The 26233-nt window shown below is 60.2% G+C and overlaps 1 protein-coding gene across 12 annotated transcripts; it reads left to right on the top strand.

The window, feature by feature from the left end:
• The first annotated feature begins 1518 nt into the window (after positions 1-1518).
• Positions 1519-26233, top strand: TSPOAP1 (TSPO associated protein 1). Of its 12 annotated transcripts, none has more exons than XM_082705972.1 (32): positions 1519-1940; positions 2737-2844; positions 3130-3258; positions 3846-4025; positions 4565-4750; positions 5959-6036; positions 6123-6206; positions 6422-6511; positions 6703-6825; positions 7077-7181; positions 8441-8491; positions 8915-8935; positions 9668-9872; positions 10493-10665; positions 11837-11952; positions 12236-12345; positions 15169-15999; positions 16146-16297; positions 16653-17024; positions 17110-17328; positions 17674-17856; positions 18430-19287; positions 19905-20004; positions 20096-20250; positions 20853-21021; positions 21400-21471; positions 21878-21910; positions 22107-22210; positions 22295-22366; positions 22594-22704; positions 23349-23408; positions 25090-26233. In XM_082705972.1, exons 1-31 carry the CDS (start codon positions 1611-1613, stop codon positions 23376-23378), a joined length of 5550 nt encoding a protein of 1849 aa, XP_082562098.1. In that variant the 5' UTR covers positions 1519-1610; the 3' UTR covers positions 23379-23408; positions 25090-26233. The 12 variants fall into 12 exon arrangements, with proteins under 12 accessions (XP_082562098.1, XP_082562100.1, XP_082562099.1 ...); XM_082705974.1 differs by having other exon boundaries at positions 17674-17820; XM_082705973.1 differs by having other exon boundaries at positions 17113-17328.

Here is a 26233-nt window from a genome sequence, read left to right on the forward strand (position 1 = left end):
GCTTGTGTGCAGGAGGATTTAGTTCCACATTTGGAAGGGACAGGGGCTCCTTCCCCAAGGCCATTCCCAACACCCCTGTCTCTGGAGAATTCATCTAGGCTCCTGTCCCCAAATGCCATCTTCCCATGGCACAAAGACCGAGGCTAGACAGACAACGAACTTCCTCACACTTTGGGGCAAAGCCATCCCGACAGGTCTGTGGTCTCCCTGGCTGGCCCAAGATGGCCAGATTGCCGCCAGAATGAAGTCTGCCAGGAGGGAGCCGAAGCAATTCCATTTTCTTCCTCTGTCTCTGTCTTCCTTCTCATTCTTTTGATTTCTCGGTCTCTCTCTCTCTCTTTGTTTCATCTCAAATCCCATCTTTTCTATACCTATCCTTTTCCATGGCTGGCTCTATCTGTCCTACCACCTGGTCTCTGTCTCTACTGGTCTCGGGCTGGGGTTGATGTGGGGAGGACCGTCTGCTGCCCCCTCCCCTCTGTACAAGGAAGGTGCGGGGGCATGTGGGGACGAAGGGTGGGAGCCTACACGTAGCGGGTGGGGGTAGTACTGGGCTGGGATCCCACTAGGAAGAAGCTCTTCCCTCTGTCCCGACCCTGGCTGCTGGTCCAGCCCACCAGTCCAGCGCCATCACCATGGAAACTAGCAGCCGACTTCCTATTGGTGGGCGGGAGAAAACAGGGAGGGGGAGGGGAGAGCTGTCTCTCCCCTGTTCGACCCCCCCCCCCCATCCTGAGGCTCGGCCCTCCTCTGCGCCCACCATCTCGGGGCTCCTGGACTGTAGCGGACCCCTGCAGTCCCTGGAGCTGAGGCCAGGAGGGACAGAGACTATGAGGCAAGCGGCCCACCGACCCAGGCCTCCTTAGGACCAGCCGACTGCCCAGCGAGCGGGAGAGCAGCAGCAGAGAGGGGCAGGAGATAAAGGACCACAGCGGACGGCTGAGGATCACCCCCGCTGCTCCTGCACACCCCAGCCAGGCTGAGGGTCGTGATGGATGGCCAGACTCGCAGACGCTGACGGACACACAATGACACCGATGCACACAGCTGCACAGCACTGAGCTGCTCAGATACAACCAGTGACAGCGTCACACGCTGCCACAGCCCTGCAACACAGACACCCACCCACACACACACACACACACACACGGAGAAACAACTGGTAACTCTGAAACAGGCACAGACAGTGACACGCAGAACCACTACCCTGACACACACAGGCGGGGGCATCCGTCCTCCAAACCCATCCAGGGCAGCGCTGCCCCAGACACACCAAGCTGGAGACACACGCCAACCTTCCCCCAGGCGCTGCTGCTGGTGGCCTCTGCACACCCTCCCTGCCCCCACGGGGACACCCTCGCTCCTCCATACACCGGCGCACACACAGCCGCGAGCAAACATAGCTCGCCTACCCCTAGCTTCGCCTCTGGCAGCTCCGACTCCTGCAGCCTCCTTTGTGGGTGAGGAAGAACGGCCAACCTCGGATGGAGCCTCGGTGAAGCCAGGAGCTTGGAGAAGAGGGGGGTCTGGCCTGGCATGACCCTCGCCGGCCCCTCTGCTTGGCTGGGTGATGTCCCCCGGCCTGGGTCCTGGGGCCCCTCGGCAGGATCATGGAGCAACTGACACCCCTCCCACGGCTGGGGGACCCCAGAGCCATGGAGCCATGGGCTCTGCCCGCCTGGCAGAGCTGGACTCCGGGCCAGGGGAGCGACCCCGGAGGCAGGACCCTAAGCATTGCCGACATTCCAGCAGCTCTGCAGGGTGGAGAGCTGAAGCCTGAGGAGAGCTCCCAGCCTGAGGGAGCCCAGAGCCCCGGGGCGATGGGGGGCACTGAACCCGAAGGAACCAAAACTGGGCTGCCCGGCCTGAGGCACCAAGCAGTGAGCTCCAGACCCAGCTGCCCGAGGCGGGAGGACGAGGAGGTGGAGGCTCTTCCTAAGGTACGGGGGTGCTGGGGAGGGCTGGGGTCTACGTGGTGGGGCCTCTCATGATGCCCTCCAGCCTGGGCACTATATGCCACCCCACGGCCTGCATCTCCTCTCCTGGCCTGTCTGTCTGGGGGTCCCTCTGTGACTGTATGGCATGCCTTCACTGGGCAGGAATCTCAGGGGCTCCATTTTTTGCCATGTCTGTCCTTCTTACTCTCTGCCTGTCTGCTGCATCTGGCCCTGCCCCTACCCCTTCCTTCTGGGGTCTCTCTCTCTGATGGTCTATGTATCCTCCGAGAGTCTCTGTCCTTGGGGGCTAGAGGATCTGGGGGGTGGGGGTGGTGAGGGTTGTGGAGGTGCGTGGCGGACTCAGAGTTCAGAGGAAGCAGATTCAGGGGATGGGGCTCAGTGCTGGGCTGAGTCAGGTAGGACAAGGCTTGGGGTAATGTGAGCAACCTCCTATAGAAGATGGAAGGACCAGGGCTTTGGGGGAAGGAAGGGGACACAGGGCCCATAAAGAACCTGGAGGGGTGGGGCTGGGAGCTCGAGATGGCATTTCCCAGGAAGAGATGGGCAAAGACGGAAAGAACTCGGGACTAGCAGAGAGGGGACCAGGGATGGAGGAGGCCAGTGTGGGCCCCCTCTGGGCCTCCTAAGCTCATCTCTGAAAGGCCTGGGACATAGGAGGAGAACCTTCTCATCTCCATGTCTCCCTAGACTGCTGGCAGGCAGGATGCTTCCATATGGAGGGCTCTGGCTAGGGAGGGTGTGTTCCTGAGGTGCCATGCTCTGTCCTTCCCTGGGCCAGGGCAAGTTGAACACTGGCTGCGGGGACAGGCCTGATCTGGAGCTGCTGAGGGCCTTGGGGGAGCTGCAGCAGCGCTGTGCCATCCTTAAGGAGGAAAATCAGATGCTGGTGAGGCTTGGAAAGCAAGTCCTGAGTCCTGGTTGGAGCTGGGGGAAGGCAGACTCAGACACCCCAGCCCTCTGCCTCAGCAGCCTCCCCATCCCATAAACTCTGCCTCCAAGTGAGGGCTACCTGGAGGGGATATGATCCCAAGACCCAGAGAGAGTGAACCCCAATCTAGAGTTGCCGAGTACGCCACTGTGAGCCCAGGGGTCTAACCCAAGTCCTGGACAGTTAGGATTGGGTCCGTGGGGGTGCTCCCAACATGCCCCAATTCTGGCTGACCCTTGTCAGAGGAAGAGCAGCTTCCCTGAGACAGAGGAGAAGGTGCGGAGGCTGAAGCGGAAGAATGCCGAGCTGGCGGTCATTGCCAAGCGCCTGGAGGAGAGGGCCCGGAAGCTGCAGGAGACTAACCTGAAGGTGGTGAGGCTGGGAGGCTGCTGGATGGAGGCTGGGTGACCAGGGAGAGAGGAAAGCCCGACCAGGTCTGAGGGAGTGGGTCTTAGGAGGTGTGGACTCCTAACACCCAGGAAGCAGGAATGGGGGGGGGGGGGCAAGGGGTAGGAAGAGCAAATGCTGGCTGGGCTGGGAGGCCGGGTTTCTGGAGTTATGGGGAGGAAGGGAAGGGCTGGGCGGGGAGTTCCTGAAGAGGCAGGGAGCAGGTTTCTGGATTACCACGTGCTGTTGCTGGCTGCAACCTCCCGCTGAGCTCATCTCTGGGTGCAGAGCTGGTGGGGGCAGGGATGAAGACCCATGACAGTGGCAGCCCTGAATTAGCAGCATCCTTTGGGCCTCAACTAGAATGTGGAGTTAACCCTCTCAGTCCTGTCTGAGGATTTGCTGGGATGGAGTCAAGTGAGGCTAGCCTTTCCCTAAAGCCCCCAATACAGGGGGTAAGCAGGAGGCCACACTTCCAGGTTTTCATCCTAACCCTCCGTTGAGAGGAGCTGAGGAGGGGAGATGTGTCCCAATCCTCAGATGACCATTGGCCTTACCCCTCCTCTGGCCAGGTGAGTGCCCCCATGCCCCGTCCTGGGGCCAGCTTGGAGCTGTGCCAGAAGGCCCTGGCCCATCAGCGAGCGCGGGACCTCAGTGAGACAGCCAGCGCCCTGCTGGCTAAGGACAAGCAGATCGCTGCCTTGCAGCGGGAGTGCAGGGAGCTGCAGGCCAGGCTCACCCTGGTTGGCAAGGTGCGAGGCCCGGTCACCCCTTCCCCATCAGCCTTACACGGGGGCAGCCTGCCTGGCTTGTGGGATGTGGACGAGATGTTGATGAGATGCAAATGAAGCAGGAAGGTGGAAGCTGCTGGGGAGTAGGTTCCCCTGGCAACGGCCCAGGTGGGAGCGGGGAGAAGGAGCCTGAACCGAAGGGGGTGGAGCCTCGAGTCCCAGACCTGGGAATCTCTGTGCTCCAGGCTTCGGGCTGTATGCCAGCGGGTCTCGCTGTATTAATCCACACATACCTCACACTTGCGTGAAGCGATGTTCACAAGGCATTTAGCACAGTGCCGGGCACACCGTGAGTGCCCAGTAAATGAGTTACCGTGACTGCACACGGGTTTGCGGAAGCATGTGGCCGGATAAGCATGCACCTATGACCAGGCATGTACGCAGGGAAGGGTCTGCACGTTTACGCGCGTCGGAGCCTCTCCAGCAAGGTGGGGGGCGGGTTCTAGCCCCGGGCGGTCAGGGCTAGGCCTGACTCCCCTCCCTGTCCCCACCAACCCCAGGAGGGCCCCCAGTGGCTCCATGTACGGGACTTCGATCGCCTGCTGCGCGAGTCCCAGCGGGAGGTGCTGCGGCTGCAGCGGCAGATCGCCCTGCGCAACCAGCAGGAGCCACCCCGGCCAATCCGGCCCTCCGGCCCCGCGGCCACAGCCAGAGCAGGGGCTCCCGCCCCGGGGGCCCCGGGAGAGGTGAGCTCCCGCGCCGGGGCAAGTATGGGGGCGGGATGTAGATGGGGGGTGGGCTCCGGGATCTCCCCCGGCACCGGCGCGCAGAGCCCAGAGGACCAGCCAGTGGCGTGCGCTCTCCGAAGGCCCGAGGGAGCTTTCCGGACCCCGGAGGGGAGGGTCGCCGGTACCTGCGCCGCGCCGACCCCGGCCATTCGGGGTCCGCCCTCCGCAGGCCTGCGCCCCGTCGCCCCTGTCGCGCAGTCAGTGGTACGGCCCGGCCGCAAATCCCCGGTTGCCCTGGCAGCGGCCCGGGGCCCAGCCCGCGCCGCCGCCTCCCGCCGCCGCCCTAGCGCGGGGACGCCCCCTTCAGCACCGGCCTGGTCCGCCAGGCCCGGCCCCGGCCCCCCGGGGGCGGCGGTGCATCCGCCTCGGCTCCACGTACGGGCGACCCTCCCTGGGTGCTGGGCTTCGGCAGCTGCTGTCGCGAGGGCTTGGGACCCTACTCCGGACCCCCAGAACTTAGAGGTCTGGCTCCTCTCCATTCTCTCTACTTGGGCGGCACCTAGGTTCCCCTCGTTCTGGCAAGAGGGGTGGGAGAAGGGGCACTACAGCGACCAAGGCCTCCGGGCGTGGAGCGCTTCTCGCACAGGTGTTGCCCCTCTGCCCAGCCCAGGGAGCGAGAGGCCCCTCCCGCCAGGAGCTGCCCTCCCCTGGAGTGGACACAGAGAAACTCAGGTGCGGCGCCGCGGGCTGGGGGGAAGCTAGGGAGAGGGTCTGGCCCGGCCTACAATGCTCTAGGCAGAGCCGGGGCGCCGATGGTCCAGGATTCCTAGCTCAGGGAGCACCACATCCCTGGGGGCGCCGGGCGGTCTCCTAGCTCTCTGCCAGTCACTGAAGGACACCCGGGACGGTTATTGAGTGCAGCGCAGGGCTGCTGTTGGAAGCTAAAAAGGGAAAGCTTTGGCCTGGATAAGGGACCCATCTCCCAGGGCACACACGGGTCTCAGGATCTTGAAGCAGTATGTCTAGAGGATGTAGGGGTGCCGCCTCTGCCCTCCCCCGTGAGCCGGAGCTGTGTGCAGGTAGCAGTCACTCTCTCTTCTGGAGCAGGGATGGCTTTGCTGACTGTGAGATGGGGTGGGAGCCTACCACATATAGGCCGGGCAGGGGGGCCGGCTGCCCTGGGGCCCTGTTCTCAGGTGCCAGCCCCCATCCCTGGGCATTTCCAGGCCACGCCCCAGGAGGATGTGGAGAACCCACCGGCTGTCCTAGGGGAGCCTGAGAGACAGCAGAGGGTGCAGCAGCTGGTAAGTCCCAGGTCAAGGGCTCGAGGCAACCAGTTGTGGGGAGGTCTGCCTTTCCACATGAGGAGCCCTTGGTTCTGACCCCACAGGAGTCAGAGCTCAGCAAGAAGCGAAAGAAATGTGAGAGTCTGGAACAGGAAGCCCGGAAAAAGCAGAGGAGATGTGAGGAGCTGGTAAGCTCCCAGGGGCCTCCCGGAGTCCAGCCAGGTGGTGGGCTCCCTCTCAGCTCTGCCTTCACCCCTCCTGTCCTTCGGGGCTCTTCTGCCCTGCCTGGCACAGGGTCCAGGTGGGGGAGGAAGGCTTTGTCTGGGAGGGCCAGGTCCTCTGTGTGGGGTGAGGAGGTGTGTGGGCGCCGAGCCCCCTCCCCAAAGCTCCCCCGGTCTCTCAGGAACTGCAGCTGAGAGAAGCCCAGAACGAGAATGCCCGCCTTGTGGAGGAGAACTCTCGGCTCAGTGGGAGAGCCACGGAAAAGGAGCAGGTAGCCGCTCTGCCCATCGCCATGGGGCTTGGGCTTCTGCTGGAACCCTGGTCCCTGGGCAAGGGGGACCAGGGTTCCAGCCCTGGTCCCCTCTCCCACCACACTGGGCTTGAGTGTGAAGGGCACTGTCCCCTGGGTGAGGGAGCTGCTGGGACAAGGCTGACACACTTGGCTCCCTGCCCCTTCTCCAGGTGGAGTGGGAGAATGCAGAGCTGAAGGGCCAGCTCCTGGGGGTGACGCAGGAGAGGGACTCGGCCCTTCGCAAGAGCCAGGGCCTGCAGAGCAAGCTGGAGAGCCTGGAGCAGGTGCTGAAGGTGAGGAGGCAGTGGAAGTCGGAGGAGGGTCTCCAACCCTGGTACGAGAAGTAAATGGGACGGTCGAATGTGCCCCGTGTGGAGCACTGGGGTCTGAGGTCCAGTCCTGGTACCGCCAACCCCTTCCCTTCTTTGGCCTCGGTTTCCTTTTTAACAAAGGGTACTGAAACCCATAGGATCTGAGGCTCTCTCATCGTAGAGCTACAGGAATAGTGGACAGGGGGCCCTGGCCTTGACCTCTTGTCTTTCAGCACATGCGGGAGGTGGCCCAGCGGAGGCAGCAGCTGGAGGTGGAGCATGAGCAGGCCCGGCTCAGCCTGCAGGAGAAGCAAGAGGAGGTCCGGAGGCTGCAGCAGGTGGGAGCAGGGGGCAGGGAGGTCTGGGAGGCCGCTGGAGCCCTCAGTCGTCCACTCATCCAGTGAGCATTTACTGAACACCCACTGAGTGCCATGTTCTGTGCCAGGCACTGGGCAGCAGTGGTGGGGAAAGAACAGGTCCCAGACCAGTCAACAAATAAGCAGATGCTCAAGTGAGATGAACCTCGCCACTGACGGGCCCAGGTGGGACATGACCGGGATAGGGCCAGGGGCCACTTTAGAGAGGGCGCCAGGGAAGACCTCTAATACCTTAAGGTTGAGAAGGAGCCCACCGAAGAGTGTTCCAGGTGGGAGAATCAATGGGCAAATGTCCTGTGGCAGGAAAGAGTGTGGGGCCAGAGCAGTGTGGCTAGACTAGAACCCCAGGAATAGGCAAGAATCAGATCACTTGAGCAGCTCCACGAAGTGTAGGGGTTGGGGGAGTAGGCGAGGAGGCAGGTGGTCGGTCGGGTGTCAGGGCTGCCGCAGGTGGGCAAGGATGTCCACCTGGGCTAAAGCGCAGGCAGGGCAGGTGGAAAGGGGGAGGACTTAAAATATATTTTGGACCTAGAATTGACAAGACTCCATAGGATTCTCGTAGCGCCCCTGCTCTTTTCAGCCATTTGCTGAGTAGCCCCTGAGAGACAGGCCTGAGGAGGCAAAGGCTGAAGGGGCCACAGATGTGAGAATTAGGGAGTACTGAGTTCTGACTTCACTTTAGGCTAAGTTTGGGTTGTGAGTTAAAAACATACAAGTGGACGTGTCCGTAGACAGTTGGACCTACGGGTCTGGAATCTTGGGGAAGCTGGTCATGAAGATTATAGAGTCATCGACGTGGCCAGTTGTGTGACTAGATGGGACCCCTGGGGAGAGAGTGAAGAGTGTGAGAGGGGCCCCAGCCCCATGCCCTGCAGCACCCTAACATTCCAAAAGGGCCAAAGACAGAGAGCAGGCGAAGGAGACTGAGAAGGAGCATCCCAAGAGGTAGGAGGTAAACCCAGAGGGTGGATGTCCCAGAAAGAGAGAAGCACTATCAGGCCTCCCTCTCCCTGACACTGTTACCTTCTGACCTAAGGTATGGTTCTGGGGTGGGAGTTCGGTGGCCCTCAGCCTTCCCCTTCCCAGCTCCCCTCCCCCCCCCAACCTTTCTGCTCTTTCTTCCCTCCCTTTGCCCTTGCTGTCCCTCCTCTATCCCTCTCCCTTTATCCTGTCCCCTGTTCCTCATCCTCCCCCTCCCACATTTTGCCTCCTCCATGCAGGCCCAGGCAGAAGCCAAGAGGGAACATGAAGGGGCCGTGCAGCTGCTGGAGGTAGGGTCCCTGCAGGCAGCCAGCGGCAGCACCAGTGTCGGGGGGAAGGCAGGGAAGTTCAGGGAGAGCTGGAGTGGACTCTGGGAGGTGTGTGTGTGTGGGGGGTGTGGGGTTGCAGGAAGGGCCCTTAAACGCTCCAGAGCCCTGGGAACCACCCTCCACCATTGGCCTACTTTGGGCAAGGGCACAGCTGGGCAGGGGCGCTTGGGTCTGGGGGCAGCAGTCTCCCCCACTGCCACCCACCCCCAGAGGCTGCCTTCACCCTGAAATATCCTTCCGTTTAGGAACTGCCCAGTCAGTCGAGGGAGCCGACCAGGTAGTGTCCACTTGGGCCCTCTCTCCCTCCCTCCCTCCCTGTCTGCACAGCGACTCGCAGGGTGAGCCATTCTAACCTGTCCTCTGTGCTTTCCTTTCCTGCCACAGTCGACCCTGGATTCCATGCAGGTACACCCCTTGCCCCCATCCTCCCTGGGCTGTCCCTTCCCCTACACCTCTCCAGGCTGGCTGAGCTATGTCTCCTTCCTCAGGTCCAAGTGGCCCCTGCTCTCATGTCCAACAGAGGAGGGTGTGACTGGTAGCAGAGACCCAAGAACGCATAGACGGGTGGGGGGGGGTGTCACCTCCTCGACCCAGACCTGCCACAGCGCCTGGCAGACACGAGGCCATCCCTCCTCTAAAACCTAGCCTCTCAGACCCTAAGGAAGTTCATCACCAGTCTAACCCATGCTCCTCTTGACCTTGGCCAGGGGAGAGGCGCCAAATGTTGGGATGCTTCTGAAACCTGAGAAAAATTCCTTGAGAAATGGCTCCTTCCTGCCGCAAAGATGTCCCTAGCTCCTGTGGGGGGGGGGTTCTCTCTTAAGGGTAGGGATTTGGGTCACTGACTGTGGGAGGGTGACAAGCCGCAGAGCTGAGAAGGGACTGGCAGTGGAACGGGGAGTGGGTGCTATTCCTTTTGGCCTAGAAGCAGCTGGAAGCAGGAAGTACCACTGCCTGGAGTGGGAGGCACCCTCACTATTAAGGCAGTGGGGCCACCAGGCTGAGGGCTGGTGCCCAGGCCTAGGGCTGGGTGGATATGAGCTGAGGTCTAGCGTGGGCTCCTTCCATGTGGACAGGGCACAGGATGGGACTGGCCGCTTGGCTGGGCCTGGTAGCTTATGGGAGGTCTTGGCCCAGGTCCGGGTTCGAGAGCTGGAGGAGCAGTGCCGCACCCAAACAGAGCGCTTCAGCCTCCTGGCACAGGAGCTCCAAGCTTTCCGCCTGCACCCCGGCCCCTTGGATCTACTCACCTCTGCCCTGGGCTACAGTACCCTTGGGGACCATCCCCCACCCCCCTGCTGCTGTTCCACTCCCCAGCCCTGCCGTGGGTCTGGCCCCAAAGGTAAGGTGGACCCCAGGGATATAAGTGTGGAATCCCCAGGCCTGGAGCTTTTTTATAGAGCAGGGTGTTCGGAGTCAAAGAAGGCTAACAACTCACCCAGAGTCACACAGCAAATTAGAGCCAGGCCTGGCTAGAACAAAGCTTTGATGGGGGAGAAATGAGCTCCTAGGCGAAGCTCTTCTGGAGTCTGGCCAGGCATTTAGGCCACTGCTCCTCTCCCCCAGCAAGACTCTGCAGTCAAGGCTTGGAGCTGGACCCTAGGAATCAGCAGCTGGTAGTATGGGCTTGCAAAGAGCTGAGCCGGGAGTCAGTCCGACTCAGGGGCCCCAGGCCCTTCTCACTTGTCAGCCCACATGATTCTGAGCATGCCACTAGACCTCTGTGGGTTCTGGTTTCCTAAGCCATAAGACAGAAAAATTCAGAGCACCTCATCAAGCTGCTGTGAGGATCATGTGAGATAATATATGTAAAGCACCACCACCTCCATGGAGTAAGTTTCCCCCAAATATTTCCCTCTTACAACCATGGCTATGGAGGCCTTGACCCTCCTCTCCGAGCGGCGCCACCCTTGCTCCCTAGTCCCTCCTCAGGCCACAGACCACGTGCCATCTTCTTTTTAGACCTTGATCTCCCTCCGGGCTCCCCTGGGCGCTGCACCCCAAAGTCGTCTGAGCCTGTCCCCACCACTGTTACCGGGGTCCCCCGAAGGACGGCCAAGAAGGCAGAGTCCCTCTCCAACTCCTCTCGCTCCGAATCCATCCACAACAGCCCCAAGTCATGCCCCACGCCTGAGGTCAGTGCTGCGGAGGGGCTGGGGGGGGGGAGGGGGCCCTATCCTCCTCTGGTGTCCCCAGGAGTGGGGTGGCTGCTGGCCACTGGGGGTCGCAAGTTGGGAAGTGGAGCCAGGCCCTGGGAGAGAAGGGCCTGTGGCTTCCTTGAAGGGCAAGGAGCTCAGGTGGAGGCTGCCCTGCCCTCCAGGGTCCCTGCAGGCCCTACTTAGGGGCTGCCCAGCTCCGCCCCTCCGGGGCTTAGAGAGGCCCCAGAGTACGGAGCTGGATGGAGGGAGACACTTCGGCGCCGGGATCCGTGTAATGAGACTGTTCATGCGAGTGTCTGAGGCACAAGCAGATGGTTGTGTGGGAAAGAGCACAGGTTCTGGGATTCCCTTCCCACCTCTGTTTTAGGCGAGTCTCTGACCTTTTCTGGGCTTTGGTTTCCTTGTCAGGATTTGGGATCTAATAAAACCTGCCTTGTAGTATTGTCGTGAGGATTACATGAGAAAATAAACAGAAGAGCACTACTGCAGGGCACACACTTATTATCAAGTGCTGGATACCTTGTCCCTCTCTCTACCTCCCAAACCTCAGAAACGGTGGCCTTGGGGGGGCAAGGGTGGCAGGTCTGGAGCGGCCCAGCTGTCTGTGGTTGTGGAACCTGGTAGAACCCAGCCCAGCCTCTACTGCCCCCTTGTGGGCAAGGAGGACAGTGCCGTCTTTGGCGGTGTGGTTGGGGGGCCTCCCTACTCCCCGCTCAGGACCCTCCATGCAAGGACTCTTCAGCCTCTCTCTCCTTGCCTCCAGCTCTCCCCAGTTGGAGTGCTTTGCTGTGTTTTTCCCTTAAAGAGACAAACTGCCATGGATCGCCCACCCCACACGGGTGTGGCTGGATGGCTTCTGCTCAGATGGGGAAAGCAACCTTACTGGGCCCATGCAGTAGAGGCCAAAACTCAGGAGGGATCCAGGTTATTCTCACTCCCCTTTGCCAGGGCAGTGGGGCTCTGCCAGGGCCTGTGGGCCCAGGTGCTGATTCAGAAAACATCAGGGTTTATTGCTGCTGGCCTTGTCTGGCAGGTGCTCTCTATCCCTTCTTGAAGCAGTGGGTCCTCTGGCTCATCTTGGAAACCTGCCTGCATTGCCATTGGCCCTGGGTCCTGAAGACGACTGGCCCCTTCTGTTTGTCCACAGGTGGACACGGCCAGCGAGGTGGAGGAGCTGGAGGCAGACAGTGTCTCCCTGCTCCCAGCAGCATCCGAGGGCAGCCGGGGAGGAGCCAGGATCCAGGTCTTCCTAGCACGCTACAGGTGGGTGCCTCCCCCTGCTCCCCATTTCCCTAGTGTTTCGGGTGCATGGGAGGAAGGGACCAGGTGAAGAAGATAGAGGCCTCTGGAGGTAGTGGCAGTGGTACGGGGGTCCTGGTTGGACGTGTCCTCTCAGCCTAGTTGGACTGGGTGGGCACAGGAAGCACTCTCCCTGGCTCATGGTGGACCACCAAGGGACCATAAAGACCTCATACAATGGGAGAGAGGAGACGGGACACGAAGATGGATTGTAGGTCCTCTTCCTTCTCCGCACCTCCTTCAACAGCTACAACCCGTTCGAGGGCCCCAATGAAAACCCAGAGGCAGAGCTTCCTCTTACTGCTGGCGAGTACATCTACGTCTATGGCGACATGGACGAGGATGGCTTTTTTGAAGGTAGGATGGTAGCAGCGCTGTTGTGTCCGTCCCCCTGCTTTCAAGCTCTTCTTCCCAGAGACCCCTCACCCCATGCCCCAGACCCTCTCCCCAGCGTGCTCAGCCCACCAGAACTTTTCTGACTCTGCTAAAAGGCAGCCCCTGGGGAACGGACCTAGGCAAGGGGGTAGCTGGTCTGGCCGCAGATCTGCTTCAAGCAGGGCAGGACAGGGCCTGCCGCCGTCTGCATATTGGATGGCGTCACAGGGAATTCGGGCTCAATATGCTTTTGTGCTACCGGACAGGGCGGGGTGGTGCCTAACTCCAGTGACGTCAGAGTCGGGCGAGTGGCTTAGATCTGACACTGGACTCAGCCGGTGTCAGGAGGAGGAATGAGGGTCCAGAGTCCGGGAAACGGAGTTAGGAACTAGTCAGCAGGTGTCCAGGCCCAGGTGGGGCGTGGGCTACAGGGCAGCTCTCCAGGACTCTTTGGGAGCTCAGGCAATGGAGCAGCTGCCCCGTGACTGAGACTGGACACCAGGGCAGGACCTGCCAAAGAAACAGTCTCCGGACACTTCCCAGGTGGCCCTGGCTGCCCGGCAGGGAGAACGATGCTATGCCTGCCGAGCCTGGGTTGTGGCGCAGGCAGGGCAGGGGGTCTCTGGGAAGAAGACCTTGAAACCACAGACAGGGATTTAGGAAAGAAGCCAGGTCTGAATCCACAAGGCCCAAAGCTTGGGGTTTGGAAGGCTGGGGCTTCGAGCCCGCTCAGCATCCCTTCCCCGGGCCTGGAGGCTGGTCCCTGAGTAGCTGCCGTGAATGATGGTGAAGAGCTGAACTCCCCAGAGATGTGCATAACGGAAGTGGGATTAAATATTTCCCAGGAAAAAAACGCTTTTTAAAAGTGAAAAAAAACTCAGAGCCCATACCTTTTCTTGAAGGGGGGGCAGCCAAAACACAAAATAGTAACTAACCACAAATTACTAGAATTGGAACTATTCCATCTGGGATAGACTTAAAGGCCTGGAGACAGCTGGGCCCAAGATGCCCTCTCCCCACCCCCTACCCCTGCCTCCACCCCTAACAGACTTAGCTAAGTGATGCCTTTGTCTATGCCTGGTGCCGCCTGGACCGCTGCCCGAGGTTTGAGCCTTGGGAACTGGGACCTGGCTCTGGCTGGGGCTCCAGCACCAGCCTTTCTGGGCAGTGGGTCTGCTTGGTGCGAAGCCTCCTACCTTTCCCATCCCGTTTCTTAGCGTCAGTGCTTATACTGATATCCTCAGGCTGCCAGACCAGGTTACACGCTGGCTGGCATAAAACAACAGAAATGCTTTCTCTCACACTCCTAGAGGCCAGACATTTGAAATTAAGGTGTTGGCAGGGCCTCATGCCCTCTAGAGGCCCCGGGGAGACTCCATTCCCCATTCCCAGCTTCCGGTGGTTTCCTAACTTGTGAGCAGGTCACCCCTGTCTCTGCCTCTGCAGTTCCATTGCTGCCACCTCTTCACTCAGTGTCTTGCTCTGTGCATCTCCTAGAAGGACACTTGTTATTTGATTTAGGACCCATCCATGTAATCTATAACAATCTCTCCTCAAGCTGCTGAACTTAATTACATCTACAAAGATGTTTTTCCCAAATAAGGTCACAGCCACAGGCTCTAGGGATTAGGATGTGGACATGTCTGGGGGAGGTCACCAGTCGACCCACTCCAAGCGCTTACAGTATCTAAGTCATTGGAAGGCACTGTTGTTTCTTCAAGTTTCCTTACGTTCTCTCATTCCTAGCATGAGCAGAGAGTGAGGAGGCTGGGGAAACTCACTGGCTCTCCTGATGCTCAGACCCATTTTCCTCTTCCACACCCTCTTCCTTAAGCTCAGGCCCCTACTTCCCCTTCCTCCAAATAAGGCCCAGCAGCCCCCAGCCTGTCTGTTCCCTGGGAACCCTCTCCCTTCTCCGGAATTAGCTGTGACCTGACACGCTGTGTGCCCAGTTTCCTCCTTCCTGGGCATCCCTCGGTTGTCACGTGTTCAGGGGAACATGCAGAAGGTAACAGAACCTATCTTGGGTCACTGCCTGGACTGGCCGCCAGTCATGCTCCTAGGCCCCCAGCTTGAGGTGGGTCCTCATCTCTTCTAGAACCTGCAGGGGAATCTTCTCTAGCACTCAGGTCTTTTGTCCCTAGAATTGCTTCCATTGCCCTGACCAGGTGGTGCTTCAAGGAGTTCAGTTTTCCACGAAGGGAAGTTGAAGGGCGCCCTGTCCACGACTCCTTCGGCCTTTGTAGTAGAAACGTTTTCGAACACCCTGAAAGTTGAAAGAATGATATGGTGAACACCTGTATCCTCACCACCTAGATTCAACGGTTGTTAACATTTTGTCATATTTGCTTTCTCCATCCGTAGATTAAAAAAGAGAAATGAGGTAAAAGCAAGTTGCAGACATGGTGACCTTTTGCCTAGCCACGGTTCAGCGCACATCTCAGAAAAGGGACCTTCTCTGACAGCTTAGCACCGCCTAGGCTCTTGTTAGAAATGCAGACTTACAGCCCTGCCCAGACCTAACTAAGTCAGAATCTGCATTTTAACAAATCTCTAGGCAATTCCGATGCGCATGAAAATTTAAGAAGCACTGTCCTCTCTCACGGGGCTGTTATCGCTCCTGGGAATATTAGCAAAAACTCCCTACTGTTGACTGTTCTTGTCTTTTAAAAAGTGCTCACAGATAAATGTTGATTTGAGTCAAATGCTTAAGATCATGCACTAACCAAAGCTAAGATGCATTTATTGGACTGGTTTTTCTCTACCTCCTCTCTGTCTTCCCCTTCCCTGCCCTCCCTCTGCCAGGGGAGCTCATGGATGGCCGAAGGGGCCTGGTCCCTTCCAATTTTGTAGAGCGTGTGTCCGACGATGACCTCCTGACCTCCCTCCCTCCGGAGCTGGCCGATCTGTCCCACAGCTCAGGCCCCGAACTCAGTTTCCTGAGCGGAGGAGGGGGTGGCGGCAGTAGCGGGGGCCAGAGCAGTGGGGGCCGCAGCCAGCCCCGACCTGAGGATGAGGCTGCAGGGGACGAGCTCAGTCTGAGCCCCCAGCCTGAGGGCCTGGGTGGGCCCCCTGCTGTGCCTTACCCCCGCAGCCTGGTGGTACTCAGGCAGCTTGCCCACAGTGTGGTGCTGGCCTGGGAGCCACCTCCTGAGCGCGTGGAGCTACGGGGCTACCATATCTGCGTGAATGGGGAGCTGCATCAGGCCCTGGGGCCAGGGGTGCCCCCCAAGGCTGTGCTTGAGAACCTGGACCTGCGGGCCGGGCCCCTCCATGTTTCTGTGCAGGCCCTGACCAGCCAGGGCAGCTCTGACCCTCTGCGCTGTTGCTTGGTGGTGGGTACCCAAGCCAGGGTGGGACCTAGCCAGCTGCGGGTCCACCGATTGACGGCCACGTCTGCCGAGATCACCTGGGTACCCGGCAACAGCAACTTGGCCCATGCCGTCTACCTCAATGGGGAAGAGTGCCCCCCTGCGCGCCCCAGCACCTACTGGGCCACCTTCTGCCATCTGCGGCCTGGGACCCTCTATCAGGCCCGAGTAGAGGCTCAACTCCCACCTCGAGAGTCCCGGGGACCAGGCTGGGAGAGGCCAGAGCAGCGGGCCGCCACCTTGCAGTTTACCACGCTCCCGGCAGGTAGGCAGCCTGGGGCTCCGACTTGGACTTGGACTCTCTGGAGCACCCAGAAGGCGGGGCTGTGGGCGTAATGGGGGGGTGCCAACTAGGCTGCTATCTCGAGGTGAGTGCCCGCATCGCTGGGTCTTGTGCCCTCCTCCTTCCAGGCCCACCCGATGCCCCCCTGGATGTGCAGATTGAGCCGGGACCCTCCCCTGGCATCGTGGTCATCAGCTGGCTCCCAGTAACCATCGACGCTGCCGGCACCTCCAACGGTGTTCGGGTCACAGGCTATGCCATCTATGCCGATGGACAGAAGGTACGGCCTGGGGACTCTGCCTCCCTGTGCCCTGGGAATAGGATGGGGGCCTCTCCTTGCCGCACTCAGAGGCTGAGTCTCCCCAGCCTGGCACACAGCTGCCCTGCCCCTGGCAGGTGGGCGCCACGGAGCCAGCAGATTGGTTGAGGGCCCGGGCTTAGGTAGCAGGTGACTACAATTCAAAAAGCATGCCACCAACAGGGCCCTGTGGCCAGGGGTGGTGTTAAGTGAGAGGAGACGCACCAAGGCTACCGGGCAATGCCTGGCAGGACGCCAACGGCCACTGCTGCCCTCGTGTCCTGACATGTGGCCCTTGTGGCCTCCATTCCCCAGCTACGTCCCCTCTACCCTGCAGATCATGGAGGTGGCCTCACCCACGGCGGGCAGCGTGTTGGTGGAGCTGTCCCAGCTGCAGCTGCTGCAGGTGTGCAGCAAGGTGACCGTGCGCACCATGTCACCCCACGGCGAGTCCGCCGACTCCATTCCAGCTCCTGTTCCCCCAGCCCTGGTGGCTGCCTGCCTGCCAGTCACCGTCTCCTGCCCCTCACCGCGGCCAGGCTCCGAGGCCAGACTACCCCTTGCTCCAGCCTCCCCCGGGCCTGGAGACCCCAGCTCACCCCTCCGGCGCCCTGACTCGTGTGGAACTCGTGAGCCCCCTGGGGGCCCCCCTGCCAGAGAGACACCAAAAGGATCCCACGAGGAGGAGCCCATAGTATCTTGCTCTCAGGTACCATGCTGGGGGAGGGGGGAGCAAGGGGAGGCTGGGAGAAAAGCCTAGGTCTTGGGCCCTTTCTCAGTGCCTGCCATTCCAGAAGGAGGCTGCAGCAGCTGTGTTGGGTGCCTCAGAGGATGGGAGGGCGAGCGAGCCAACGGGGAGTGTGAGAGCTCCTGACCCTGCAGCTTTGCCACTGGCCAAGGAAGACGCTCTCCGGGCACCCTGCTCCAGCCAGGGAGCACTGGCCCAGCAGGTGACCTGTGCTGAGGCCTGCCTTGGAGGAGACACAGGATCTGGGCCGAGGCCTAGGGCTGAGGTACGGGGTTGGGGACACTCTGGGCCATCTCAGAATTGGAGCCTGCCTCCCTGCCTCTGCCAGCCCAAATCTGGGGGATCCTCTTCATTTATTTTCTGCTCTGGTCTACGCTCCAAGTTTGCTGCTTTTTCACTTCATTTTCCCAGGTGTCTCTTCCTTTTGGCTACTATCCTTCTTCTCACCACACCTCCCTGCCCCCACCCTGTGCACACCTCCCATTTGGGACATGACCCCCTCCCCCTCTGCCAAGGGAGCCCCGTCATTCTGGCTGGGGCCGACCCTTCCAGAGCCCCCTGGGCCTCCTCACACCCTTCCCTCTCCCCTTCTTTGTCTCCCCTCTCGCAGAGGGAGGATGCAGCAGAGCTCGGGGGCCGTCTGGTGAACTCCCTTGTGGACCACGGTCGCAACTCAGATCTCTCAGACATTCAAGAAGAAGAGGAGGAAGAGGAGGAAGAGGAGCTGGGTTCTACGACTTGTTCTTTCCAGAAGCAGGTTGTTGGCCACAGCATCAGGGAGAATGGGGCCAAGGTAATGGGGGGAGGAGGGGCTGGTGGGCCCTAGACCTCGGGTTCCGGGGCCTCTCACCACCCCCGTGCCAGCAGCTGCTCCAGCCACCACTGAGTGCCAGCAACATTCTAGGTGTGTGGCCTGGGCCCTGTCCCGTGCAGCTGATAGGAAGTTGCTCAGGACTGGCCTCTGCCTTCCTGGGAAGAAAGAGGATGAGGAGCTCTCTTCTGCCCCTTCTCCTGCTCACCACATGCAGAGCCCCAGCCATCTGAGATCCCTGCTGGGAGCTTCCAGGGAGGGCTGGGGAGGCCTCTCTGCTGTTACAGGAGCAGTCTGCTCCCTGTCCCTCTGTCCCTCTGGGCCCCAGCATCCAGGCAGCCTGTTCCTTGGGTGTGTTCCCAGTTCCTCCTCTGGCTGTGCTCTGGCTGTGCTGCGGGGCTTCGGGCCAGTCCCCTCTCTGGTCTTTCCCCTTGATGGAAGCTGAGGGAGGGCTATGGGGTTCCCTGCAACCCCTGCCCTCATTGGAGGACAAAGGTCACAGCTCTCTCCTCTTCCCATGAACCTCTCTTCCCTGCTGCCCTTCCCCCACCCCAGCCCCAGTCCCAGCCTGAGCCCTTCTGTGAGACTGACAGCGACGAGGAGATCTTGGAGCAGATCCTGGAGCTGCCCCTCCAGCAGTTCTGCAGCAAGAAGCTTTTTAGCATCCCCGAGGAGGAGGAAGAGGAGGACGAGGAAGATGAGGAGGATGAGGAAGACGAGGAAAGGCCAGGGACAGGCTGTTCTTTCCGAAACCCGGGCCCACCTGAGCCGGCAGCACTGGGGCTGAGCTGTGATAGCAGTCAGCCTCGAGGACCCGGCCCGTGTCCCTTGTCACCAGAGCCCTGCAGGGCTGGAGACCGCCTGGAAGATGTGCCTGGACTAGTGGGCGGAACCAGCCGGAGGCGAGGAAGTGGCTCCCCCGAGAAGCCCCCAAACCGCAGGCGGTCCCCAGATCCCCGTGAACACTGCAGCCGACTTCTCAGCAATGGGCCCCAGGCCTCTGGACGACCAGGCCCCACACGGGAGAGGGGCAGCCCCACTGTGGGCGAGGGGACCAAGAGTGTGCCAGATACTGGTGGGAGAGGGCGGCCGCCCCCTTCCCGGAGGTGCTCCCGTGGCCGGGCCCCAGAATCTAGCCTGGCCAGCTGCCTCTCCCCCAAGTGCTTGGAAATCAGCATCGAATATGATTCTGAGGACGAGCAGGAAGCAGGCAGTGGGGGCGTCAGCATCACCAGCTCCTGCTCCCTCGGAGATGGGGAGGCCTGGGGCACAGCCCCCACGGGAAGGTCCAGGGGGCCTCTGAAGGCTAATTCTGGCCCCAACCCCTACCCACGCCTTTCGGTCTGGGAGAAGGGGGAGCCAGAGCGGAGAGGCCGCAGTGCGACTGGCAGAGCTAAGGAGCCGCCGTCCCGGGTCCGTGCCCACTCCCCACCCTGGCAGCCCCCTGCCTGCTGCCGCCTGGTGGCTCTGCTTGCTGCCCACCAGCCGCTCCCATTCCACGCTGCCGCCTCCATCCGCAGAGGTGGGGCTGGGCCTCTGGGCTCCCTCCCCTTCCTCCTCCCACCTACATTCCACTGCTTTGCTGCTTCTGCTGACCGGAACTGGGACGCACAATATTCTGGGACCGCTAGTCACCAATTGCCGCCAGCCAGCCCCCCACCGCCTGTGGGCAGGGTGGCCCTTTTCTCTGCTTAGCTATGTCTTCTGGACACTGACCCTGAGAAGGGGCTCGTCTCTCTCACGCTCCTCCACCAGCTCCCAGAGCTGACCTTAGTCCCCTCTAACTGCACTCATCTGCTGGGCTGGCTGGAGCCAGGGTCTCCCCTCCCGCCTTCCTCCCACCACTGGGGTGTCCGAAGTCTCCGCAAGACTGGCCAAGGCTCCAGGAGAGGAATGTTGTGCCCCCGCTCGGCTGTGCTGCTTGTGCTACGGGGCAGAGCTGGGGAGCGTCCGCGGGGGCCTGCCCCTGCTGCACTGCCCATCTGTGGGCCAGTGGCTCACTTCTGCTGTCTGTTGCCCTCTCTTTGCAGGCAACAGAGACTGGGGAGCCCAGAGGGCAGGATGGCTCTGGGTGGAGGGGCCCCCCACGGAGAGGGGTCCAGGCCCCCAGGGCATGCACCACTGAATTGGGTGAGCACCTGATGGGAGCCGGGCTGGGCTGAGAGGACCTCTCCTAACCCGACCCTTTGGCCAGAGCTTATGGTCATTTCTGTCTCCACAGCCCCTTTGAGGAGCCCCCCAGAGGAAGCGATGGTTTACCAGGACCTGCCTGTCAGGGTCTTCGTGGCTCTGTTTGACTATGACCCTGTGTCAATGTCACCCAACCCCGATGCTGGGGAAGAGGAGCTCCCCTTCAGGGAGGGCCAGATCCTGAAGGTGACTGACTTACTGTGGGCCCGCGGTTCTCTCTCCTCTCCTGTCCTGGAGGTGTCCTAGCCTGTGTGGGTGAGAACACAGCTTCCAGAGCCAATTGATGACTCTGCTGCTTGTAGCTGTGCAACCTTGGGTAGATGAACCAGCCTCTCTGGGCCTCAGTTTCCTCATTGGTAAAATAGGGATAATGATCACGTCTGCCTCACAGAGGCAGCCGAGGGTCAGGTTCAGGTTCAGTACATGCAGAGGACGTCAGCTGCCCGGCACACAGCACAGGCTAATAACCGCTGCTGTTAGCGGTACAGTTTCTGCTGGGTCTCCAGATATTTGTTGAAGGCTTTTTGCCGTTGCTCTGAGGTTACAGAGACCTAGTCAGGGGTGGGCTGGGGGAACGGATGTGCAGGCAGTGAGTGACGAGCATGTGAAAAGGGCCATCTTCTCTCATCCCTCTGATCCTTATTCTTAGTTCTTTCCCCGTTTCCCAGTTCATAGCCCGCACAAGGGAGAGCGTTCTGCAATCCTGATTGGGGTGCTGCAGAGCTCAGGGCCTGGGCCCCAGGGAGCAAGCTGCCCTGGCCTCCTGAGACAACTGGTCTCTCCTTCAGGTGTTTGGGGACAAGGATGCCGATGGCTTCTACCGCGGTGAGGGTGACGGCCGCATGGGCTACGTCCCCTGCAACATGGTGGCCGAGGTGGCTGTGGACAGCCCCGTGGAGAGACAGCAGCTATTCCAGCGTGGTTATTTGTCCCTGGATGTTCTCTCTGAAGGCTCAGGTATGACCTGCGGCTGTCTCGTACCTACCTCCCCTACCCACTCCCCCACCTCCAACTCAGCCCCTCCTGAGCAATTTGTATGTCCAGGGTGGCCGGGAGCCTCATCCATGCAGAGTCCAGCAGAGCCTGCAGCCTTGCAGAGACTGAGGCCAGTGTGGCCCCAGCAGCAGGCTTGCCGTGTGGAGCAGGGGTCTGCTGCAGAGGAGCTGGGCCACGTAGTTCAGATGCTGGAGCTTAGGAATGGGAGAGGAATGCCCTTCAGAGACTTGAGCATGAGAAGCCAGGCACAGATCAAAGAGGAGATTCCAGAGTCACTATCCTATTCCCCCTCCCCTGCCTCAGTTTCTTTCTTACATAATACTTGCTTTTCTGGATCAGGGAATGGTCCCTTTGTCTACGCTACGGCCCGCACAGCTGGGCCTCCCCCCAAGCCTCGCCGCTCCAAGAAAGGTGGGTGAGACCCCCTTCTTCGTCGGGGCCTATGGGGATGAGTGGGGGTGGGGGGCACTGCTGGGCTCTCTGGGGAGACACAGGCGGTGTTTTGAGCCGGTAAAAGGAATTAGGGCAGACCTTCATCCACATCCATTCCCTCCACTGGGGGTCTCCCTTTTAATGGGAGCAGGGAGCGGTCTGCTGGGACCTCTGCTCCAGATCGCACCCGACTGCAAATTCTATTTGGCCTGGAGCAAGTCACTTACCTTTCCTGGGTCTTAGTTCACTACCAGACCCAAAGGGCTTGGCTCCGCTCTCAGAACATTTTGTGTGATGCTGGACACACTGCCTGCCCCGGTCCATCCCCAGCCTGGGATGAGGAGGGCAGCAAGGGGCAGGGCTCACTCGCATGTTCTCCCCACAGCTGAGGCGGACAGCGCTGCCCAACCCTATGCAGGTGAGGGGCTGGTCCTGTGCTGGGGACACTGGGAAAGATGTGGGGCTGGGTGGTGCTTCCGGGCTCCTGCCAGGGGCTGCAGCTAGTGGAGAGGTGGTGAATAGGGGGTCAGCAGGCCTCCAGTATGGGGAGGGTGGTATGGTGTAGGGGGCAGTCCAGAGAGAGTCCCTAGGCCTCTCCCCCTTTCCCTCTGCAGGCCACCTCCAGCACGTCTCCTCTGCCAGCCTGAAATCTCCCCGAACCATGGTGGCTGCCTTTGACTACAACCCCCGGGAGAGCTCCCCCAACATGGACGTGGAGGTGAGGACCCACAGAGGGAGCCCAGCCAGGGGGGTGGTGGCAGCACCTGCTCAGGGCTCACACCTCCTCTTGGGCTCTCCACAGGCAGAGCTGCCTTTCCGGGCTGGGGACATCATCACTGTGTTCGGGGACATGGACGATGATGGTTTCTACTATGTGAGAACATTGGGATATGCCCCTCACCCGCCCTTTCAGGGAGGGCTTCCTAGAGCTAAGGAAGGGGATGAGCTAGGGTTCCTGAAGAAAGCCCAGAGGAATGGGCTGAGTCACTGCCCATGACAATGATACTGATCTCATGTTGTTTCCCCAGGGGCTCCGGGGCCAAGGGGGAGGGCCTGAGGCCTCTTTCCTGGGCTCAAGTCTCACCAGCATCTCCTCCCCAGGGGGAACTCAATGGACAGAGGGGCCTGGTTCCATCCAACTTCCTGGAAGGCCCTGGGCCTGAGGCGAGCAGCTCTGACAGGGAGCCTGGGACACCCCAGGCTGAGAGCCAGGTCAGTGAGGAGCTGGGCTCCCAGCTCAGCAGTTGGGGCTGTACCCTGCCAGAGTGGTGGGGTGGGGGGACCAGGACAGTGTCATGGGAGGGGAGAGATGAGCACTGTGCCCAGGCTGAAACCGCCATGGAGAGCCCAGCCAGGGCCAGCTCCCTCCCAGTATGTGCCCCTCTCCACAGAGGAATGATGGCTGTGACCCTGACCCCTGGCCCATCTGACCCAGCTGCCCACACCCCCTTGCTGATGTAGGTGAGGGGACCTCATGGAAAAGGACCCCTGGCCCCCACACCTCTAGCTAGTCATAGCCTGGGTTTCAGGGAACTTCCCACCCTGTCGGGTCTGTCTCCCTCCCAGGTGCCTTTTAAAGACAATTGCCCAGCAGGGCCCAGCATCCCGGGTCCTTGTTCCTAGAGCCTCCTTCTCCTTGCAATGGGGGAATACAGTTACGCTCCAGTCTCACAAGGCAGGGAGTGGGGGAGGAGGCCAGGCCCCAGCGGGAAACCTTGCACTCCCATCTCCAGGATTTCCAAAGGCAGAGGCTGTGCAGAGTTCCAGTTCGTGAGAGCTGGGTGATCTGGTGCCTGGGCAGGGAGCATGTGGGTCAGTCCGTAACCCATCTCCTCTCTTTGTTCCCTGTTCTTCAGAGAACGAGGAGGAGACGAGTCCAGTGCTAGATGGAGATAGATATATAGAGAGAGCAACGTGTAAGTGGGGGGCTGGCCCCCTCTGTTCCTGTGAGTCCCTGCCCCTTACATCACCATCATCAGATAGCGCTCCTCTGTCTTCCTTACTGGAGCCAACCTGGCTCTTGTCTCTCCCAGGGGATGCGCGAGGGAGATCTTGCCGCGAGCCAGATCTGGGTGTAGGATCATCGTCCCCTCCCCCTGCCTTTACTCCGGGCAGTGCCAGCTGTTACAGGAATACATGTCATTTTAGCATTCCCTGCCCCGTGTTAGTGGACCGCTCGTGTTCTATAGCTCCTGCAGCTATAGAAGATTGTGTCCGAGCCATATCGTGACTCCTCAGTATATTATGATACCATATGACTATGGTCTTATAATATTGTGATTATTATTGGTGACCGAGGCATGATACAGCAATGTCACCAGTAATAATAGTCTCTCTGCCCTTGTCCTCTGCATCATGTCCTGTTGGGGGGTCAGATGCATGATTTTACTTCTAATTCTCAATTTTCTCTGTTGGAGGGAATAAAAGGCGGGGGGGGGTGCTTAAACAAAATCCATAGATAACCCCAAACCATTCATCTCTGGGGTTCAGAGACCCAGTTCAGTTGTTTCCCCAGCAACTCCTCCCTCCTGGGATGTTCTAGGAGGAGCCCTGGGAAGGAGTGGGAAGAACCCAGGGCTCTCTGGTTGGCTACCAGTCCCGGCTGGTTAGCAGTAGACGCTTAGACTTCTAGGTGCCAAGAGACCTCTTTGGGGGAAGGCCCTGCCACATCATCAGAGCTCTGGGTGGAGTGGCCCCAGGCTGGGCAACCAGCTTCCCTGCCCCTGGCCTGGGCTCCAGTGGCTGGCTCTGGCAAGTAGGGGGTGCGGTTTGAGGAAGGGGAGTGGGGGGCAGGGCTGGGGAACACATGGGCTGGCCAAGACACAGGAGGTCACAGTAGGGATGTGGGAATGGGGAGCAGAGATAGGGAGGCATCCTGGTGGCCGTCCTATTTACTCACCCTGTCTTTTAGGCCCCTAATGGCACGGTCTGGGTGGGCCTGGAGCAAGGGGAGCCCATCGCGGTTGCCAGTGGAGTTCGGAGGAGCTTCATAAGGGAGAAATGCTAACAGAAGCGGCATGGCAACCTCCGGAGCTTGTGAGGGACCCTGAGTGATGCCCTCTGGCCCAGGCCCCCTGCAGCCTTCTCAGAGACCATTTAAAGAACAGTTCTCATCTCCTCCTCAGGGAGTGGGCACTGCCTCCACTCCCTGACAGAGTCAGGGGTCCGCCTCTGCTGTCTGTGAGGCAGCACAAGAACTGCCTTCCACGGGGCAGGTGGCTGTCCCTAAGTGGTCCTGGTCCTTGCTCCCTTTGCTGCGAGGGGCTGACGTGGGGGAACTGGGGACACTCATCCCAAGGGGCAGGTCCAAGGACTCTGGAGCTCTGTCAGCCCAGTACCCTATAGAGATGACCCAGAGAAGGGGAAAGCCTTGCCCAGGTTCTGCAAGCAGATCTGGACCTTGTCCCTTCTGACTCCCAGCTCAGCACTCCCTCAGCAGCATCACACGCATTGGCCTCTTTGAGCTCTGTTGCGGGGCAAGGGTGGGGTGGTGAGGGCTGTGTTTCTTGACCATAGTCTGTGATGCAGAGGTCTGCAAGCACTCGGTTGGGACAGGGAGTCAGGCCCTGACTTTGCCCCTTTTCTCTCGTTTTCCAGGACTGGGCCCACTCAACTCAAGGGCCCCCGGTGCCCAGAGGCTGGCCCTGGGCCCCTGGCCCTGGCAGCTTCCCCATGGTTCAACTTGGGGGTGCACAGGGCACAAGCGAGAAGGTGTGGGGTCTCCTCTCCAAGGGAAAGCAGCTCCTGAGGAAACTGGGCTCTGGGAAGAAGGAGTGATGCTGTGGCCCAGCCTGCAGGCAGAAGCAGCACCTGGGGCCCCCAGATCACTGGGAGGGTAGGGCCCTGGACGCCCGTTCTTCTGAGTTGACACTGTGGCACTTGGACGGCAATCAGAGACTCGGTGAAGGTCAGAGCTGGTTCTCAAGGATGCGTCCTCTGGATGCAGGAGGGGAAACTGAGCCGCGGAACGAGGAAGAAACTTGGTCAAGGTGGTGGAGCACCTCAGTCACAACCAGGACCTGTGACTCCCAGTCCGCCCACCTCAGCCTAGTTTCCCGCCACGTTCTGCTAGTCCCTTCTTTGGTCCTCCCCGCTCTTGATGGCTCTGGCTATCCCGTTAAGTCTTCCTCCCCCTGAAGGCAAGTTTGCACTGGATTCCCCAGAGCCCCTCCTCCCAGGGGGCCGGCGGGGCAGAACCCTGTATATATGTACATACTCAGTGCCTCGGTCCAGCCTCGTCCACGTCGCTTCTACCGCACAGGCCCAGGAAGGAGAAAGGCCATGCCAAAGCGGGCCTTCCCCCGCTCCATAGTGCTCCACCCCTCCTCCCTGCCACCTGACCTCCTGGCCCCTGTGTGCCCCACCCCCCCCAAAGACCTGGGGGCCAGCGGGGCAGAAAGCAGGAGTTGGGTTTGCCTTATTTTGCTCATCGGATTCAATTTCTCTTTTGCATCATTCTCCTCTGGTCCCTGTCAGAGTCTGGGGGCTAGGGAAGAGGACAGATTTATGCAGGTGTTTTCATACATCCCCTGTTCAGAGTGGGGTAGACAGCTCTCCACCCTGACCCTCACCAACCCCTCTAACCCTGTGGCCGGGTGAGTGTCTCTGCATGTTTCCTTCACTGTGGTGGGAGATCGTTCGACTGAACCCCCACCCTCTGCCTCCGTCTCCAGGGGTGTGGAATGGTGGGGGCATTTGTTTAAAAAGACATTTTATTATAATAAAGTCTATTTTCACAAAA

This window comes from Mustela nivalis (genome assembly GCF_964662115.1).
Source record: "Mustela nivalis genome assembly, chromosome: 17".
Taxonomy (NCBI): domain Eukaryota; kingdom Metazoa; phylum Chordata; class Mammalia; order Carnivora; family Mustelidae; genus Mustela; species Mustela nivalis.